Here is a 22,034-nt window from a genome sequence, read left to right on the forward strand (position 1 = left end):
CTCTTTTTTTGTTTGTTTGTTTAGTTGTTTGTTTCAGGGAATATGAATGCACGCAAACCTGTTTTATTTTAGTTTCAAAATTATGATCATCTGTACTTTTTTGGTACAGATTCATGTAATATGATGGACTACAGAGATAGGCATTTGAAACATGAACGTTTAAAGACTACATGTTGTACATTGTCCAGCACATCTGTTCTGTTCCGATGAGATGTGCATCAACATATCTTTTAAGAAATGGTAATAAAGCTTAGGAAATAAAAAAGAATAGTCATCTTTTATAGGAAACCCACATCTGTCTGCAATGGGGACACTGTATAATTGTTAAGATAAGTTATTTTATTTGGTTTTCTGGTTGTTTTCAGGACTTTAAAATATTAATATTATCTTTTGGTGCTCTAGTATGAACTACTGACTTTCTGTATGTCTGACTTTTCTATGAGCTACTTATGGAGCAGATACTGATTTCATCGCGTATACTAAGATCAAGTTTAAACTCTGGAAACAGTTCATATTATTACCTTAATAGAAAGAATTGCATTTTCTGAGATAGTAAGCCCCCTGGTGGTAAAGATGGAAATGACAATTTAGGAAGCCTGCAAAAACAATTGAAGAACTATAATGACAAAATTTATGAAGGGTGTGATTTTCAAAGAAAGTTCAGTGGAGTGAGGCAACCAAATTTCATTGAAATTCTTTCCTTTAAGCCTCTTTGAAAATCTCAGTCTAAGGTGTTTTTTTTTTCTAAAGCTGAGCAAAGAATTGGAACAATTAATATTTTTTTAAATTTGATTTTGTTTTGCAACATCTGGATCCTGATTCAGCATTCTGTCCGGCTTTTAATGAAAACTTAAGCATGTGAAATGTACTTGTGTTGCCTTACTGAGTGGGATAGCACAAGTTACCTTTTGGAAAGAGCAAACAGAACTAAATTCTGCCTTTAGACACGCCACACAGATCCCATTGACTACAATGACAGCTGTACAGTTGTTTTGGATGCTCATATTTAAGTCTTTGAGAAAAGCTGTTTAATGAGGGAAGAACTGTATTACAAGAAGCAAAAGAAGTCTGCAGTGATGTGAACTCTACTTCGATTCAATTTTTTTTATCATTGCAGTGTATAATACTTTCCAAGTACACGTGAAATAAATACACCCATTTAAAAAAAAATTCAGGAAATATGGAGTGAATCAAAATTCAGTGAATCAGTTATATTGACTTTGTTATATGAAAAAAATTACCTTATTCAACAAAGACAACCCTCACTCACATAGTGCAGAATTTAAATCAGACTTCATTTGCGCAATTAATGATTACTTAATATGATTAAGGTAAATTGAGTCCTGAGTAAAATTTAAAAAAGCAAAACAAAAAGCCGTAAACCATGATCAACTTAATATGTTTGTATGCCTTGGATCTGATCCAAAGCCTGTTGATGTCAGTGGAAAAATTTGGGATTTGGATGAGGCCTTTAATTACTTACACTGTAAACTCTTTGGGGCAGGGACTGTCTTTTTGTTTTGTGAGTGTAAAGTGCTTAGCACAGTGGGATCCTGGTCTGTGACTGGTGTTCTTGGGTAGTATCATAATGTGAATATTTAATACATTAATAATAATGTATTAAGCCAGGGTCATAGAGAGTCATAGAACTTAAGCATAGAAAGAACCATCCAATCATCCATGAGTTAAACTGTAATATTGTTTGTACGTATATAGCATATAAACAATGACCACATACACGGAGAGAAGAAGGAGTTTGTGTGCCGATGGCTGGATTGTTCCCGGGAGCAGAAGCCGTTCAAAGCCCAGTATATGTTGGTGGTACACATGAGGAGACATACAGGGGAAAAGCCACACAAATGCACTGTGAGTAAACAATACTGAGTTCTAGGTTGTTACCAGTGTGGAGAGGATCAGATGGAGAGCATAATGGGACTGAGATTACGTCTACACTACACAGCATAGTCTCTACTACTTAACTTTTAGTGACATGCCTGTATCGACACAGCCCTGTCGCTAAAAGTTAGGCTGTGTAAATACTGTCAGCGCTTTTGCGGACAAAAACCTTCCAGCCCATATAATTGACATTTGCTTTATAGGCAGAAGAGCACTCCTGCAGACAAATCACTGTTTATACTAGTACTTGTAGCTGCAAAGTTTTGTCTTTGGGAGAGGGAGTGAGGGATGGTTAAGCACCTGTGAATGACAAAAGCTTTTTCCCTCAATTGCCAATGTAGACAAAGCCTTGTTCTCCACTGCCATGCCTTAGGGCATCTGTTTTAGACTGGTGTGGAATGTTTGCAAACAGCAGGATATCAGCCTGGTAACATGATCTATCCACTTTGTAGGGCTGCGAGTGACTACAGAAGGTTCCAGATAGGGCAGAATTAAGCCCAGTTTGTCCACTAAATGAGAGAATCTGATGAATCTCTAAAATAGTGTACGTTTAAACAGTACAAAGGCATTTGCATGTGTGTTTAAAATCACTTTAAGAGCATCTGGATCCTAGTGTTAACCCACAAATATTAGTGACTGTGTAATGGATTTTAGTGTTAAAACAAGCATGAACATATTGTTACCATACCATACTTATAATCGCTGTTTTACACGGTGCTGGAAGTACTTTATTGTGAATTATGACATATTTGAATGAAAGAAATCTTCCATCACATAGGATTTGGAAAGCTTCTAGCTTTCAGATGTCTGTTGTTTTTTTATTGGGTTAAATTTTCTCCAAGGCCAAGTGTATAGAATAATCCCAATGTGCATGTTGTCTCCAGTTTGAAGGTTGTACAAAGGCCTACTCCAGGCTAGAAAACTTGAAAACCCACTTGAGATCTCACACTGGAGAGAAACCATATGTGTGCGAGCATGAGGGCTGCAACAAAGCATTCTCTAATGCCTCCGATCGGGCCAAGCACCAAAACAGGACTCATTCCAATGAGGTAAGCAAGCACGCAAGCAGTGAAAGGGCCTTGGCTGCCCACAGACATAATGGTATCAAAAATGTATAGTGAAATGCAGACACAAATCATTTTAACAAAGGACCTGAAGAACCTCCTTGTTATTTTATCAAGAATCAAAGGAGAGGACGGGCTGGGTGATCTGAGAGTGACTTTGGGTGGTAACAAGTGAACGGGCTGTAATCCAGGAAGAATTTTCTCACTCCCTGAAGTTCCTGGGATACTCAGCTCCCAAGGAGAATTTTAAGTTTCCTGCTGCTGTTCTATGGTGACATCTGCTGGCTGGCTGGTAACAGCGTTAACTGTGACGAGAGGGGTTCTTTTGGAATCAGATTGCTGAGAGCCCTCAACTACCCACAAAACGAATGGGAGTAAAGGAGGATTCAGTATCTTGCTAGAGATGCAGCAGGATTGGGATTTAGCTTTTTCTGCTGCCTGCTGTTAATAAATGTGGAAGAATCTCAAGGGACTTGGCTTCTCCAAACTTCTGAATCCTTCTCCCTACACTTTTTACACATTTCACTCTCTCCTGTGGCTTCTCTTCTCTCCCAGCGCCTTCCATTTCATCACCTTTCTTTGGTGACTGTCTACCAGATCTGTCGCAGCAATTCAGAAGGGCTGGCATGCTTTCCACATGTCACAGTCTCTGTAGCATCAGAGGGTCACATGTGATCCAGAGAGCATTGCACAGCTCCATATTCAGGTTAAACCTGGATGCATGTGCTCTGCAAAACTGCTAGACTTGCTGAAACATGATGGTGGATTTTGTAAATTATTTAAAGCTAAATTACCTAAACCTGTCCAATGCCTGATATAAGCTTTGGGTTGGTTCATACTCTGTTGGAATCAGTTTGTCCATCCTTTGTGGCAAAGTGAGGCACAAACAAGGTGAATCTGGATGCTTTGCTCTGCTTTTTAAGCTCTAGATTTCACATTTAACAGTGAATCACTAAAGTTCGTTGTTATTGTTGATGGAACATCACTTTCTGCCATTGGTGACGATGCAACAACAAAAGTGAGCAAAACAAATACATCCCAGATGTTACCAGAAACACATTTCATAATCAAGTGTACTGATGCTGTAGAACCAGACTCTCAGCTGGTATAACTTTATATAGCTCCACTGAATTCACTGGATTTAAAGAAGAGCTGATAAATTTATGACCTTGAATAATATTTATAGTTACGCAGGATCAGAATGGTGGTGATCATCAAATTCCATGCTTAGGCATTTAAACGGTAGGAATGAATTCCCCCCGCAGTAATTGGTTCAGTGCATGATGGAAGGGTTTTGCTTTCCTCTGAACTTCAGGTATTAACTACTGGCCCTCCAAGAGGCAGGATGCTCAATTAGATAAACCAGGTATTGGATTGAATATGGTAAATCCCATGGGATTGATATTCAGCTGGAATTCATTGTCATAGTTTTGTTGGCATCAGTGTAGCTATGATAATTTTCTCTAGCTGAGCATCTGCCTATGTTCCTACTTTGGTACGTATGTAGCAATAATGTGCGTTGTGCTCCCTTCAAAACCAAGGAAGAGGAATAGATTTTATTAGGTGTGGTCAATGCTGAGATAGTGTCACAATGTCATCACTTCATCAGTGCATTCGCTGTGGAAGGGTATCATGTTATGCATACTGTACTCAAAGGAATTCTTAGGAAACCGACAAGGAAATCCAATCTAACCTCAGCCTTTCTTCCCACCTGATCTGGCAGAAACCATATGTTTGCAAGATACCAGGTTGCACAAAGCGCTACACAGACCCCAGTTCTCTGCGGAAACACGTGAAGACTGTGCACGGCCCCGAGGCCCATGTCACCAAGAAGCAGCGTGGAGATATTCATCCAAGGCCTCCACCACCACGAGACCCAGGCAGCCATTCTCAGTCCAGATCACCAGGCCAGCAGACTCAGGGTGCAATTGGCGAGCAAAAGGACCTCAGCAGCACTACCTCAAAGCGTGAAGAATGCCTCCAAGTGAAAGCTGTCAAGTCAGAGAAACCAATGGTATGCAACATACTGTGCTGCTTTGTTTCTTCCTCTCTATTATCATTATGCATTAATTAACTCCACTGCGCTACTTATTTTTTACAAAATAATTTATATTTTCGTGGTTTTAAAAACAGTAACACTTTTATTTCCCTGATTTATGCTCAGGTAAATAGAACATCTTGAGACCCTCTAGGGCAGTGGTTCCCAAACTTTTTGGCATCACGCCCCCTTTTTGATTTTTAAAAAACCCTGCCTTCCCCTGCCCCGCCCCCCAGCAAAACTTGTTGCCTCATCCCCCCCTGGAATTTCTTCACGCCCCCCAGTAGAACCCATTTTCTAGGGACTAACTCTGATGACCTGCATCTGGCCTGCGGGCTACCACATATTGCCCAACCCTGTTGTATCTTAACCTTAGATACACATTTAGTTAAGATATTTGATAATGAATCAAATCCTCATATGCTAGGGACCTGAGCCAAGGTTGAGTGTTCAAACTGAACTTTCACATTTCCTCAGTGTTTAACTCTGCCTTCCTGCCCCCCAATCTCCTTATCCCAAGCCTCACGCCAGAGCCTGAACCCCTGTCGGGACCCTCACCTTTCTCCCACACTCCAACCCTCCTGAACCCAGAACATTTTTGTCCCCATCTGAATTATAGGATTTCCAACTTTCCTATCCGGACAGACTGGATCCCATTTGCAGCAATAGCAACCCATTATCTGATCAGGAAAGCTGGCAATCCTAAAAGGCTAGAGAAAACCCTGAGTCACTGTGCCTCCTCTCCTCTGCAGAGCTGTGTGGGCCTGCAACTGACTGTCTGCAGACCAGTGGCTCCTGATAGGACAGAGGTTCCCCATCCTTGGTTTAATGTGACCGATGAGGAACACTAAGCATCCTCACTATTATGAATATACTTATAAGTCTATATGTAAGAAGAAAAGAGTTTATAACATGATATAAAATCAGCCTCTTGTATACTAATAATCTCCTATCGATTGATACGCTACAAAATTCATTGTAAAAGCCAATTGCCTACAGGTGTAATGTTATGGGCATACTTATACTGTCTCCATAGCTAAGGGTCTGTCTGGATTTTCCTTTAATGGGACCTTTGGAATATTATATGATTTTTAACTTTCCTTCCCTTCACAGATTACATGTTAGCATGCATCAGGACAGTATACACAGATAGAGTACTGTAGGCTAGTGAGGGGTAGATTCACCCCTGCAGCTTCCTGCCCAATAATTGTTCATATAGACAAGCTCTGTAGCTCTAGTTTTCAAACCAGACCTCCTGAGAGAACAACATGGCCCCATGGTTATCACCACTGTTCTTGTTTTCCCCTCACAATTCATTATGTGTTGATGAAAAGCATGTTTACAAGTCAGGTATTTATTATTAGTTATTATTGTTGTTCACTACAATCACAGAAATGGATCAGGTGTGGTTGACAGATGTCAGCCCTCTAAGTTCAGGAGCTATTAAATATTGGTACCCATTTTTCAAACACAAAATGATTGAATTGAAAGTTACCTTTTCCCCAAATTCAGAATTTTTAAAGATTTCTTTTTAATTTTCTATTTTTGAATTACATTGAAAAATGAAAAATTTAGCTTGTTTCCCTGCTTTTTAGTGTATTGCTTATCTGTTTTCCCTGCCCCCTTCCCTTCCGATGGAAAATAGAAAAACAAAACGAAAAAAAGTGGGTGGAAATGGGGAAAAAAGATCAAAATAGTGGGGAAGAGAACAAAAAAAAAGTGAAAATAAAAATTGCAATAAAAATTTCAAACACAGAAAAAGGTGTGGGGGTTGGGTTTTTTAAACCAGTGAAATGAAAATATTTTTAAATTTTCAGTTAATGTTTGTTAGGTGTTTTCATTTTTTACTAGATCTATTAAATAATGAAATATTTTCTCTAAGGCCTGGTCTACACTAGGGGATAAATTTGAATTAAGATATGCAACCTCAACTATGTTAACTGCGTAGCTTAAATCGAAGTATCTTAATTTGAATTTTGGCACCATCCAAACTGCTGGAACTCGAAGGGAGCATATTCTCCTTTCAGTTTCCCTTACTCCTCATAGAAGCAGGACTAGTGGCATTGACTAGAGCACCCTCTGGCTGTGTCTACATTGGCATCCCTTTCCGGAAAAGGGATGCTAATGAGACACTTCGGAATTGCAAATCCGCGGGGAATTTAAATATCCCCCGCGGCATTTGCATTTACATGGCTGCTGCTTTTTTCCGGCTCGGGGTTTTTGCCGGAGAAAAGCGCCAGTGTAGACGCGATTCTCCGGAAAATAAGCCCTTTTCCGGAGGATCCCTTATTCCTACTTTCAAGCGGCAGCCATGTAAATGCAAATGCCGCGGGGGATATTTAAATCCCCCGCGGATTTGCAATTCCGAAGTGTCTCATTAGCATCCCTTTTGTGGAAAGGGATGCCAATGTAGACACAGCCTCTCAGTTTAAATTAGCGTGTCTTCACAAGGGATGTTAAATGTCGGTTAATTGAATAGTCGATTAACCTCATGAATTCTTATCGTTTACTCGACTATTCTGTGGTCCCCGCAGCTGGGGCAGGCAGCCAGTGCACTCCAGCCTCACTCCCAAGGAGCCCCCTGCCACTCCACACTGCTACCTCTGTATCAGAGGCAGCAGTGTGGGGTGTCAGGTGGGAGCTGGTCTGCGAGGGGAGACATTTTAAAAACCAGCTCCCCTCTTGGACCAGCTTCCTGTTGCCCCACACTGCTGCCTCTGATACAGGGGCAGCAGAGCAGGGTGGCAGTAGCCCCTATGCAGGGGGAAAAGGGAGCTGAGCTGGTTGCCTCCCCGCCTGGCTCCAAATACACTTTAAATGCAGAGCTGGAGCTAGGGTAGGTCCCAGAACCAGAGCAAGCCAGTACTGAGCTGGGCTGCTGACCAGCCTGCTAAAAAATTTACTGGTTGGGGCGGGGGCAGAGGGGGGAGGAAATGCTTATACTCTGTAGTATTAACCTATAAGCTTTTGCTTATCAGTTAATTGACTATACTATTACAGCCCTAGTCTTCACTAGATCCGCTAATTTGAATCCTGGAAGATTGACTGTGACTGCTTCAATCTTATCTGTAGTGTAGACATATCATAAGTAACTCTCTCTAGTGCACTCTTCTCTCAAGAGGGATAGAATTAGATAAAGAAGTTAACACATTCTCTGGCTTCACAATATCTTCACACCCATCCATTAGGGAATAAAAAGTCAGATCCTTCAGTCTATACTCTCGTAATCCTCACTCTGTTTAGTAGCTTCAAAACCCCTCAGATAGGAGTTACTCCATAACTAAGAATTACCACTTCAAACTCAAATTAGGTCATATTAAAAACAACACGTAGTCTGTGTAACTCACACTGTAATCAAAAGGAAGACTTCTGTGAAAGTTAGTGGGTGTTACATTAGACTCTGTGGGTCCAAACCATTCTTGCCACCCTTATGTAGGTGAGTAGTCCATTACTTTTAGTGAAGTAAGAGGTACTAAAGTGAATAAAGCTTTGCAAACTTGGGCCCTAAAACAAGAGGTTTTTTATGAACGGCATTGAATATTTCTCACTGTAAATCAGCTCTAAAATAGTTGATTATAAGTTGTCCTTCTTTTCTTGGTTTTCATTGTTATATGAGTTAAGACATGTCCCTTGTTTTTCTACTAATCCAATGTTTTTTCTATCTAATGCTCTTAAATGTCTTGTTCTAACTTCCTAAGGACAGTGGGTAATAAGGTGAGGGGATTTAAACTTTTCCAATTTTTTTTATTGCAACATTATTGTCATTTTTAGTCTTTTGCCTCTTGTCAAATCATTATGGTCTTTTATTTCGTAAGAAGCATTCCATCAGAAACATTCCCAAATATAGCGTGTAATGGACATTTTGCAACACTTGGAATGTGAAAAAGCTAGATCACTTTGGTGAAATACTTTCACATACATTTGTCTATAGTTACATATTATTTTTATGTATATACACATCTATAGATATATATTTCCATGCTCATTTTCTGTACTTCTGGCTCATTTTGACCCACTTGTGTGGCTACAAGAACAGACTTCTGACCATTAATGTTCTTTAACTCTTGTACAATTGGTACAAACTCATGGCTTCCAGATAACATTTAGTGCCCTCACAAAATGGACAATGACCAACGTTTGGAAGTGTACCACATTCCATGTGGACTAAATTATAAGCATTATCATTGACATTAGAAATAATTAAAATTATTATTACACGTGTTCATGATGATCATGGCTGGCCTATATCTTTATTGACTTTGTTGTTACAATTCAAAGCAAATACAAAATTCTAGTAAGCAGTCCTAAACAAAAGATCACATGCTGACTGAAAATGCAGAAGCCTAAATGTAAAACAATAACATAGATACCTATTTATGAGACTGTTCTTGGAAGCAAAATGATTTTGCATGTCATACAGATCTGTGGTTGTAATAGCTAACTGGTGCATCCAAGAGTGAAGTATTATTCCTAAAGAACCTTTCTCTCTCCACTCCCCTACAAATAAATGTCTTATTCTTGTAGGGAAGACCCTGCATTTTCAGCCGTGAGAATACCACTACAATAAAATAAATATTTTAGAGCATTTGTCTTACCTATTCATTGAAAAGAGAAAATGGAGTTGTGGCAGGTCCATGCCCCTTCCAGAATATCACCCCGGGTTGTGCTCTTGTCACAAAGATGGCCAATCTACAAGAAAGTAAAGGTTCTAGTTCAGTAGATGGCCATCTTCCAAGTAGAATATGTCTGTAGTAGGAGTTGAAGATGTAATTTCCAGCCCAGGTTGATATAACTGTGCTAGTTCATATTAAGTTAACATGCTAAAAATAGCAAGGTAGTAGCTCCAAAAGGTTAGCTGCACCAAATACAATTGTGTCTGAAATGGGTATGCACCTGAGGTGGCTAGCCTGTCCTGGCGCACACATCACTTTTTTTGTTTTTAGCATGCTATCTCAATCAGAATTAACATGGGTATATCTACTGGAGTTGAAATGTACACAGCCAGTTCCACTGAGGACATAGTACTGAGAAAGTGTTACATTTGTGTGTGCTGGTGTGGGAGGGAAGGGGGAAGGGAGGAGGTGGTATTATGTTTATTGTTTTTATTTTATTTTTTAATATATTTTTTATTCTCAGGACATAAGGTCAGCTTAAGGTATGCAACTCCAGCTACATAAATAATGTAGCTGGAGTCAATATACCTTAAGCCAAACTTGGCACCATCTTCACAGAATGATGGCCAACTGGAGCAAATGCTCCTGTCGGCTTCCCTTAGTCCTCACGGCTGTGAGGAATATCAGTGCCAACTGGGGCTGCACTCAGCATTTAATTTAGTGGGTCTTTACTAGACCCACTAAATCAAATGGCAGAAGACCGATCTCTGGCATGGTAAGTATAGACATGGCCTAACTTCATGTTCCTCCAACACTATTGAAACCAGAGCTTGCTTGCTCCTAGCTGAAGCATGCAGAGCTCTGTTATACATCCTGCTTTCTGCACTATAATGTGACAGATGATTTGTACAGGTCTACTTTAGAACAACAGCACCTATTTTATACATATGGGACATAAAGTTGAGATCCTTACACCTGTGGCCAGTCAGAAATTGTGTCCTGAGGGTACTGAGATAAAACTGATACTCAGTTATATTTTTACATAGAAATTTGTTTATTTCTCTTTATTATATCCCAAAGTTTAAATCCTCAAAGTGCTTGTAACAGGGCATCTGTACTTCATGAATGCTTCCAATTTGTTGCCTGTATACATTTTTTTAAAAGCCCAGGGTGATTGGGTTTTTGTTGTTTTTCGCAAACCTAGTACTCTAAGCCAGCAATGGTGTCATGGTCAAATTCCAATGTAGGTAATTCCTTTCAAATTTTCTAAATTTGCTCTTGGTCAGAAACTGAGGGCTACTTGGCACCATAATAATAGTAATAATAACATTTATCCTGTAGTTTCAATTGGATACAGTATATATATGAAACCTGGGAAGCGATTTAATTGATCTGGGATCTTTCCAGATGAATGGCTTAATATAAATGTAATGTACTCTCTGTTAGTAAGATATTGATTTTAACACTGGAGTTTTCAGGTGTTCATGTACCAGAAAGCCTTTTAATCAAAGATCATTGTCATTTGTTTAAACTTAGCTTTTTTCTGTTCATTTGTTTTTCTTTAACTCAATATGGCATAACATCTGTTAATGAGGTGTATTGCAATCAACTCATTAGCATTCTTTGCCTAAGCCTAATGATCATTCATTTCTTATTTTATTCAGACATCTCAGCCAAGCCCTGGTGGTCAGTCTACATGCAGCAGCGAACAGTCCCCAATCAGCAACTATTCCAACCATGGGATCGAGCTTAATCTGACCAGTGGAGGTAGTGTAGGAGACCTCAGTGTCATTGATGAAACCCCAATCATGGACTCTACCATTTCCACAGCAACCACAGCACTTGGCTTACAGGCCAGGAGGAACATGACAGGGACAAAATGGATGGAGCAAGTCAAATTAGAAAGGTTGAAACAAGTTAATGGAGTGCTTCCAAGACTGAATCCCATTCCACCTTCAAAAGCCCCAACCTTGCCACCTCTCATAGGAAATGGTAAGATATGCACAACTGGATTTATTTTACTGTCATTCTTTAAATTCATCCTCTTAAAAGTTGATGTTTCAGGCCTTAGACATACTGTACAACTCAGTAGGAATTTACATCAGAGCTGTAAGACTGATCTCTAAATATATATATATATATATATTTCCCATTTAAGTTGGAAATCGTACTACACTGGTAGAAGTTAGTAGTCCCACATTTTATATTCCTGGATATGAATATTGGTTCTCTGATTATCATGCTTGAAATACTTAGATTTCTGGTAACATTTTATTCTCAGCGTCATTTTAGCATTGTAACCTTCCAAGGTAGAGAAATTAAATACCATGTAATTTATGACATGGTATTCATTCAAGTGAGGTCTTTAAGCCTCAGATCCTATTTGCTTTCCATAGACAATATAGACTATATTTTTTATTGGCCTTTAACGTGGTCTCTATTTGTAAATGCACAAATATTTGCAGAAGTGGATAATCATGCTGGAAAAATCCACGTGTCATTTCTTACATGAATCAAAGGAAGGCATGCATGCTGGACTCAAAAATCCACAGCACTTTCTGTAAGACATGAGGTTTGACTTAGTGCCCTTGGGCAATATTTCTTCTCCCATTATTGGGCAAGCTAATGTGCACCAGTTGGCTGCTGATGTCCACCTTAGTAGTGATTGCTCCTCTGTGGTATTATATGTACATGGTTGTGAAGTGCATATGAGACAAGGAATGACATCAGCATGATAAAAGATCATGTTTATCATGTTGATTAAAAGGTGAACGGGGAAAGTTGTTTTGCAGTTCTAAATAACATGCTAATCTGTAAGAATTCTTTAAAAAATATCTGATTTCCAGTATGTATGTTTTCCCATTTGGATGTAGGTTTTCAAATGAATGCCAATTCAATTAGCAGGGGCGTAGCAAAGGGAAGGGTGGGGAAGGCAGTTGCCCCCAGATGCCATGCGAGGGTGAGCACAGGGAGAAAGGTGTGGGTTAGGGCAGCCACAGCCATGCAGCCACAGCCACGTCAGACCCGCTCGCACCATTCTTCCTGTGCTTGCCCTCGCATGGCGCCCAGGGGCAGCTGTCCCTCCCCCACTGTCCCTAGCTATGCCCCTGTCAAGTAGTTACTAAAATCCAAAAAGAATTCTGAAGAATATGGGCAACCTGTGTCCTCATTTGTTGTCAATTGGAGTAGCTCTATGTTAATCAATGGAATGACATCAATGGATGACAACTGAGGATGTGGTCTGATTACTCTTGTGATTGGGCTCATGTTGAAATATTGACCTTGAATCTAAGATCCCCTCTACAAGAATACTGTTTAGCCCTACTTCTGATTAGAAAACTGTCTTGATTTCTTAGGATCATATGGGTATTTACTTGAAACACCTTTTCCTTGTTTCAGAGCCTACGCGTTTCTACAGTTTGTCCTTATTCATATTCATTTATCTGTGAATTTTACCCCCAGGTATCCAGTCAAGCAGCAGTTGCAGTTTAGGAGGATCCATGACTATTCTACCCAACAGAAATGAAATTTCAAGTATGGACATTACAGTGTTAAACATGCTGAACAGGAGGGACAGCAACACCAGCACAATCAGTTCTGCCTACTTGAGTAGCCGTAGGTCCTCTGGAATTTCACCCTGCTTCTCCAGCCGGAGATCCAGTGATGCTTCCCAAGCTGAGGGAAGGCCTCAGAACATGAGTGTTGCTGACTCCTATGACCCCATCTCGACTGATGCCTCCAGGAGATCCAGTGAAGTGAGTCAGTGTGATGGCCTACCGAGCCTACTCAGCCTCACCCCAGCCCAGCAATACAGGCTGAAAGCTAAATATGCAGCAGCTACAGGTGGACCGCCACCCACTCCTTTGCCTAACATGGAGAGGATGAGCCTCAAAACAAGGATGGCACTTTTGGGTGACTGCAGGGAGTCTGGAACATCTCCTCTGCCCCCAGTAAATGCTCCTCGAAGATGTAGTGATGGTGGGACAAACAGTTATAGCAGGAGGCATTTTCTGTCTCATGATGTGCTGGGAAATGGGACAAGGAGAGCCAGTGATCCAGTAAGAATGGTCTCCGAGAACCTTTCTCTGCCTAGAGTCCAGCGATTCAACAGTCTTAATAGCTTTAACCCTCCTGTTTTGCCTCCATCTATGGAAAAGCGAAACTTTATTCTTCAGAACTATACCCGTTCTGATGGTGGCCCACTCCGTAATGTCTACTCCCCGTGTCCTCCAAGTATCAGTGAGAATGTAACCATGGAGGCTGCTACCATGGAAGCAGATGGCAGTCTGAATGATGAGGATCTCCTGCCAGACGATGTGGTTCAGTATTTGAATTCCCAGAACCAGGGCATGTATGACCATTTGCCAAACAATGTCCTGGACACCAACAAAATGAATCATGGCTCAGTGATAGGGAACAACAACTTTGACCAGGCCTCTTTGCCACCCAGTCAACAGACCAGCTCTGAAGCAAACAAAAGCGACTTGCCAATTCAGTGGAATGAAGTAAGTTCAGGAAGTTCTGATTTGTCGCCTTTACGAATGAAATGTGGTGCACGCTCTGCAGTCCAACAAACTCGAGTCTTCGGACTATATAACAATATGATGGTCCAGCAGCAGAACCTGGAGAGAAACGGTGTGGCCCAACAAAATGGCTACCCACATCTTGGGGAAAACAACAACGCCTACTGTTTACAACAGAATATGATTATCAGCAACACTACCACCACTAACTCGTTCAACATGCAGGCAAATAAGGCACAGCCATATGGTGAAAGCATCACCAGGCAAGCAATGATTTCTGGGACAATGGACACTTCGTGTGGCATGGTGCTTCAAGGGCAGAAGCTGAGGAACAACAGCATGCTAATAAATAAGAACCAGCAAAACTTTGGCCAGCCCATGGTGCCAGGTGAGCAATCTGTCAGTATGGCTAATGGGATGCAGAGCAGAAATGCAATAGAAGAGGAATATCTGCAAAATCAACCAGTAGGGGAAAGCATCCATTATCAGGGAGTCAATCAAGCCAATCAAATGATGTTAGGGCAGGTTAGTCCTACCTCACAAATCAGCCTTTGTCAAGGGCCACAGAGTTGTCCACCAATGTCTCACAACATTGGAAACCAGCAATCAGGTTTGATGATGACAAAGGGTTACCAGCCATGTGCCAATTATGGAGGCAACAGACGGCAAAACTTGCTGAGGAACAGTTTGGCACAACAGCAAGGGTTTATAAGTGATGCAAACCACACGTACAGGGTAAATGGCATTAAGATGGAGATGCAAGGTCAATCACAACAATTTTGCTCTAATATGCAGAATTACTCTGGTCAGTTATATGACCAATCCATGGGCTTTAGTCAGCAAGCTATGAAAACAGGCTCTTTCTCCATTTCGGAAGCTAACTGCCTGCTGCAGGGGACTGGTACTGAAAACTCGTCTGAGCTTCTTTCCCCAGGGGTTAACCAGGTGACAAGCACAGTTGACAGCATTGACAGCAACAGCCTGGAAGGTGTGCAAATTGATTTCGATGCTATCATCGATGATGGGGACCATGCCAGCTTAATTTCAGGAGCCCTGAGTCCGAGTATCATTCAGAATCTCTCACACAATTCTTCACGCCTCACCACTCCCCGAGCGTCTCTTACATACCCGGCTATGCCTGTGAGCACAACAAACATGGCTATTGGGGACATGAGTTCTTTGTTGACTTCGCTTGCAGAAGAAAGCAAGTTTCTTGCTGTTATGCAATAGACATGGGGGGGAAAAAACTTAGGAGATAATCCATAAAAAGTGACTGTTTTTTTAGTTCTGTATGTATTTTAGCAATCTCATCTCACCTAAATGGGATGTGTTTCAAGTATATTCCTTTTATGGAATAAGGACTCCAAAAACCCTAAAGTATTCTAGGGAGAAACTGTCTTCCATTTCAGTTTTGAAACAGTATTGTTAGACCCACTCTTCTCTCTCTATTTTTTAAATGTCTGTATACTTTTTTCTTTTTTTTTTATTGTAAACCAATGTAAACGTGTGAGGTGCATGTTTTGTTTTGTTTTTTAAAGGTCTAATGAAATGACTTTGCAATTTTCTTTTACTCAAAGGAAACACAATCCTGTATGATTGTTGGCAGTGTTTTTATTTATGTAGGCACAAAACAAGCAGGCACGATATACAGAGTACATACAGTGAGTAAAGAGAGCATCCATGAGTGCATTGCTGTAAGATAGACAAAATCCTCAAACAAACCTACTCATACTGCTCCCTGATCATGTTCTCGAAACTGTGTGGCAAAGAATATCTGGGGCTTGTGCAAATAAGAAATGCAAAAGCATCAAACTTTTTTGTCACAAACAAGTATATGTGTATGATACACACCCACACTTATATGCGCACAGAGACCTTGCATTGCATGGGGAGGGGGAGGGTAAAATTATCTTTGTGAAAACAATTCACATATGTAGCAGAATCTGGTATACATTTTTTCAGACATTATTCAATGAGAGGAGAACAAAAATAAATGGTGTTTGGTAATTGAGTATTTTTCATACTCTTCATCAAATACAGTATTAATTATTGTAATAAAATGGTACACATTGTTACACCTTGTTCTGCACTCTTGAAACTAGTGGAAGTTTGGGCATATGCTTTAGTGAGTGCAGAAACAGGCTCTAAGGTCCAGATGTTCAAAGGTTTTTGAGTGCGTAACTCCCATTGATTTTATTGAGAGTTAGGTGCCTAAATACCTTTGAGGATCTGGACCTAAATCCATAAGGTAGCCCAATGTCATATTCATTCAGTTAAATAATTGTACCACTGAGATTTAAAATCAGCTACTCTTTATCCACAGAGCAATTGCTTCTTCATAGTTATTTAGTATAAATCTTCACTATTCATGATACATAAACGCCTATTGACATAGTAAAGAGTAATAACTTCAAAACAAACACTATGTTAATCCATGGAAAAAAAGATCACAGATTGACATTGACCTAATGGGCCATATTGATTCCTGAGAATCACAATGGTGATCCTAATACATGCCCAGAGCACTATTTTTATACTTTTAACAATTTAAATCTAAACTTCTGATTTAAAAAAGGCTAACAAAGTGTCAACTAATGAGATGGCATTCTGGTATGAAGAGTCTTAACTAAAGCTAAAGATGCAAGATAAAGTCCTTGGCACCCACTTCCTCTCATTTTGATTCAGTTCACTGGACCGTGTTCTGCTTTGTCAACCCTTGCCAGAACTGAACTTAATACCATTGTGATTTCAGTGGAGTTACTCCAGACTTAAACTGCTGTACAAGAGGCCAGAATTTGGCACTTTGTATTGCTAGTTATCACACTTTGTAACTTAGGGCCTATTTCTGCTCCCCCTAACACAGGCAAAGTTCTGATAGATGCAGGAGTCCTGAACACCTGAGGGTAAAATTAACACCTTTGCAGAAGACCTTCACAAGGTCTGTTCCCTACATAAGTTGCATGGAAACCCTCTTTTGAATACTTACAGGGATCTTAAATGAGGGCTAAAAGTTTTCCCCTCCCTGTCTGTATGAATGAATCTCAGCCACAAAGAGTAGATTTGTTGAGGAAGCGTGTACTTAGATGATAGTCACAACAGGAGCATGCTTCACATTCTAGCATAGACAGAGCGTTACAAATAACATCGGCATGTGAGTTCCACATCCCTAAAACCTCCGTTATTGTTCTTATTCAGCAGAATTCATAGTAAAATGAAGCCCAGCTGATTTAGGTTTCTCGTAAATATATGCAAACAGAAGCTCTGTCCATCCAATACAACGGCTGCTCCATCAAGAGCCATACGAGTCCAGAGATGAAGTATGAAATGTAAGAGGGAGCTAGTACTGGGATTGTGTATGTGCTCATGACAGTCTGGGGCACTGTGTTTGTAAGTAACTTACAGGTGAGATGTTTTGCAATGGAGAGCCAAAAAACAAGAAATATATATATGCCAGTAGGAACAAGGCCCTTCAGCAGTAGCCCTATATCTTTCCTAACCCAGATCCTATCTTCGTTGTCTCCTCATAGCTGTAACAAGCATTCCTTCCAGAGCTGACACTTGGGCATTAGCAGACTGAGCCATTGCTCAGGGCCATGAGCAACTCATGAGGCTCCCTTGCTTGTTTTTTATCATAAGCATGTGTCTGTTTTACTGTTGTAGGGAGAGGGGCCCAAAAGATTCCTACACAGAGTCCCCAAGGAGCTATGCCTTCCATGTTCCTGTTCATTGGCTCTTCCTCCCTCTGCCATCTGCCTGCCCAAACTCTCCCTCCACTCCAGGCTGGTTCTCTTTCAAACCATATTGCTTGTAATCCCTGTGCAAGTCATCACCTATGTTGCTCCCCTGCCTAAGGAGGAAGCAGGTTGCCTGGGGATTGAAGGGAATATGGCTGGGGAAAGGAGCCTGCATGTCAAGTCATTTTTCTGCAGTGGATACACAGTGGAAGTCAAAACTTGTTGCTCCTGCTTTTCTGTGGCTGGATAATATCCCACATTCTTAGAAGAGTGGCTCTGGACGACCCTTTGAAAATAGTCTGTTTCCTAGCATTAAGTAGCTATAAAGTGGCAAGTTCTTTAAGGATTATTCGCAATTGTCCATAGCATTCAGTCAGAAGTACGTGGAGTACTATTAAATTACAACATTTACTGCTCCGGGTATCACCTTCACTTAGGTGCTAAGAAGATATCACAATACCTAATCAGAGTTCCCATCTCCTTGTATGATCCCTCCCATAGCAGGATCAATCAACTGAGACACTGAAACTAGTAATCCTCTATGTTAAAAAAGAGGGTGTTAAAAAAAATCCAAAGCATTCTTGGTGAGGAGAGTGTCCATGTTAGAACACACTTTCCTCCAGTGTTCTGATGGTCTTCAGGGCACCTTGTCTGATTTCCCTGAGAAGAGAGGGACTATTTAGGGCCACTGATCATGTTTTATATTTATTGGGGAGGGGTTCCATTCAGAAAAGGTTAGTAAATAATGAATTGCTGGTTCAAACATGTTACAGATATGAGCGGTATGTGTTATGGAAGCTCAGTAACCGATGGTACTACAGCTGCTGACAATACTAATGATGCCTCACTTGTAAATAGTGCTTTTCACAGTAGGGCTCAAAGCACTTTACAAAGGATGTCAATATCATTATCCCCATTTTACAGAGGAGGAAACTGAGACAGAAAATGCAAAAGTGACTTGGCCAAGGTCACCCAGCCAACCAATGGTCAAGGTGGGAAACAAAATCAGGATCTATCGAGTCCCAATGTCATAAACAAACAAGTGACTAATTATTAAGATATCTATTAAGCATTTATAGACTATTTATATATGGGAGCTTAATATAAAATCTTACTAGTGTTGGCACTGATGGCTTGGGGAACTCTCTTGGGGAGCCAGGTCTGCTAAAATTCTTGTTTAATTTTTGCTTTTAACCTTTAGATATAAAATAATCCACTATTAATTAGCATAATTGACAACTAGGTAAAAACAGAGTTCATAGATTTTTCCAGGAGAACAGCCCCTTAAATAATCTTGTGTGTTTTCCTGTATATCACAGGCCATTCATTTTTTCCCAGTTACCCCTTGCGTGGACCCAGGAACTTGTGTTTGTGTTTAGCGAAAGCATAGCTCTCAGAAAGTGCTGTTGATTTGATGTCATCAAGAGATGGAGGATCCATCATTTCCCTTGGTAGTTTGTTCCACTGGTTAAGCACACTTCTGTTTAAAATGCTGTGCCTAATTTGTCGCTCTTTGGTCTTATGTTTTTCTTTGCTAGTTTAAAGCGCTCTGTAGAATCCAGTAGTTTCTCCCAACAAAGGTACTTCCACACTGTATTTAAGATACCTCTCACTCTTCTTTTGAGAAGCTGAATGGCTTGAGCTCATTAAGTTTGTCACTATGCAGCGTTTTCTCCAGCCCTCAAATATTTTTTCTCTCTTTTCTGCACTCTCACAGTTTTTCAACAGCCTTGTTAAATGGTGGGCAGCAGAACTATTACATAATATTTTAGTGTAGATCTCATCAGTGTCAAATACATAGGGAAAATAATCACACTTCTGCACTTCTACTCCTTTGCTTAAACAGCCAAGAATCACATTAGCCCTTTTTACCACACCAGTTAGTATTTCAAGGAAAGTTGGCTACCAGACTCCACACACTCTCCACCCCCAATAACTATACCAAGGTAAATGTAGTTTTTAATGGCAGCCTGTCACTCAGAATAGCAATAGAATCACTATCATTCTAAAAACTGGTGTGTTTCTTCTCTCCCGCCTGACCTTAAGTATAGCTTTTTGGTCCCTTCAGGTTCCATCTTGTTTGTCCTTAAGAGCATTGCTTTCATTTGACATGCATGATTTACTTTTGTCAAAATGGAAAACCTGCTTATGCCCTTCTGTATTTTCAATTGCATCCATCAGGTACACTATGACAGGTACTTTTGGGGGCAGCGAAGGAGAAGTCCAGAGTGGGTTTGATATTAAGCACTGTGGATATGGATATCCCAACAGCAGTATAGAATTTTAACCCTCTCCCTGGCAAACTCCTAAAACGGTACTTGCATTTAAGGTTGGCTTTGATTCTTTCATTTTTAAGATGAAATTGGCAGAATAATGCCCGTGTTACACTACAGCTTGTCCTATTAAACAACAGTGTTTCTATTCTCATGATGTATGTGCCTTAGTTTGTGTTGATCCTGTAAAAAGAGAGGGACCAAGAACTATTGCCAAATGTTAGCTACAAGGCTGTGCTTGCCATTCAGCTAATAGCACGTACCACTGTTAATAGTGTCTGAAATGTCTTGTAAACCTCTGGTATTCATGTGTTATTGTTCTTGAACTGATAGAATGTCTTAAAATTTACCGTTGTCACTCCTGCAGATGTGTAAGATAAAAGTGTTCATTTTCACCTTTTTTTTAGATTTTTTTTTATAAAATTGTAATCTTTTTTAAAATGTGTAAATACATTTACCTACAGTAGGAATAGTATGCAGATGTAATAGGCCTTAGTGGTCTTCATTTGATAAACCTACAGTAATGATCTGTTATTTCCCGAGCCTTAGATCAATCGGAAGGGTCTGTAGCACTGTGTACATATAAACTGTACTTTTGCTCTCAGAACCATAGCTCTTTTGTAACAAAGAAAAAATGTTTCTTACAATGTCAATAAAAACAAAACCTTTGTACTGAAGTTCTTAGCCTGCTGCTTTTTAAAAATGTCTCTGTAGTGGAGCACAGGGAGGGAGTCTGTATGTGTAAATACTTACCAGCTCTCTGCTTTATGTTGATCTTCTTCCAGGTGTAATTTCTGATCATGTATCCGTTAGCAGGTTTTTCTGATGCATGTTTCCCTTTATATTAAAATGATGGGCTGGGTTACTCCAAAGAAAGCCTAGTGGATAGAACTATCTTATCTACATTTTAAAACACTCACACAGGGATTGCCCTCTCTCACAACACAAGAAACGGACTAGTCGATGAAATTGAACAGGGAACAAATTTAAAATAGCTAAAAGAAAAGGCTTTTAATTCATAGCATAAAAGTGACCCGTGGAAACCACCATCACAAGATAGCATCAATAGCAGTCAAATAATGGTGAGAAATTTAGTAGCAACATTAGCGAGGATAATAAAAATATTAATTTATATAATGATAGTGCTTAGATGCCTCAATCAGATCAAAAAGTAGGACAAACAGGGTTGCATTCTGATATCCTTTGTTGATTAGCACTTTATTCCTCAAGTAGACTTATTTGAGGGATAAACCACCTGCTTATTAAGGAGAAGTGGGGGCAGAGGTGGGATTAGGAAGAGATGTCTCCTTAGGGAAGGTTATTTCATAAATGTTAACTGTGGATTTTTATTTTGGCACCCTCCTCTGAAGCATCTGTTATGACCATTACATGGACCATTGTTGTTATCCATCTTGGCAATTTCTATGGTTGGCTCCCATACATACAGTGCTGCATTAATTTCATAAAAGGAATGTAAATTCTCCAGGGAAGGGGTCATCTCTTTGTTATATGTTTGCAAAGTTGCCTTGCACAATTGGGGCCTGGTCTCTAGGCACTATTTCAACACAAGTAATAAATAACAACAGCTGCTAATATCATCTGCTACTAAACAGCTTGGGCCTAGCTCTCCACTATTGCATTAGTGAAGGCTACAGAATCATGCTTAGGGCTGCTTTCTCTTTAACCCACTGATTCTTTCATTATTTAGCCACAGTGGAAAAAGGCTAGAGAGAAGCAATGATTCTGTCGCCTGGCAGTTAGCCAGGGTGGGAGGCTGAGGATCCAGTCCCCTAGCTCCAAGTAGTATTTTTAACTATTAATCCACAGTGAAACAGTTTCAGCAGGTGTAAGTGATCTCCCATCGCTCTGTGGCTCTCACCTGAAAGGTGATAA

General features: G+C 40.2%; 1 protein-coding gene across 6 annotated transcripts in view; it reads left to right on the forward strand.

Moving 5' to 3' along the window:
• Positions 1-20,818, forward strand: part of GLI3 (GLI family zinc finger 3) — a 264,863-nt gene extending 244,045 nt beyond the window's left edge. For all 6 annotated transcript variants that reach the window (XM_006124084.5, XM_014574078.4, XM_014574077.4 and 3 more), the window contains 5 exons: positions 1,717-1,866; positions 2,781-2,945; positions 4,684-4,974; positions 11,276-11,603; positions 13,074-20,818. In XM_006124084.5, the coding sequence (XP_006124146.3) occupies positions 1,717-1,866; positions 2,781-2,945; positions 4,684-4,974; positions 11,276-11,603; positions 13,074-15,364 (3,225 nt within the window). In that variant the 3' untranslated portion in view covers positions 15,365-20,818. The remainder of the gene's footprint in view (positions 1-1,716; positions 1,867-2,780; positions 2,946-4,683; positions 4,975-11,275; positions 11,604-13,073) is intronic.
• Positions 20,819-22,034: the final 1,216 nt, after the last annotated feature.

The sequence above is a fragment of the Pelodiscus sinensis genome, chromosome 2 (assembly GCF_052426305.1).
Source record: "Pelodiscus sinensis isolate ZL-2025 chromosome 2, ASM5242630v1, whole genome shotgun sequence".
Classification (NCBI taxonomy): Eukaryota; Metazoa; Chordata; order Testudines; family Trionychidae; genus Pelodiscus; species Pelodiscus sinensis.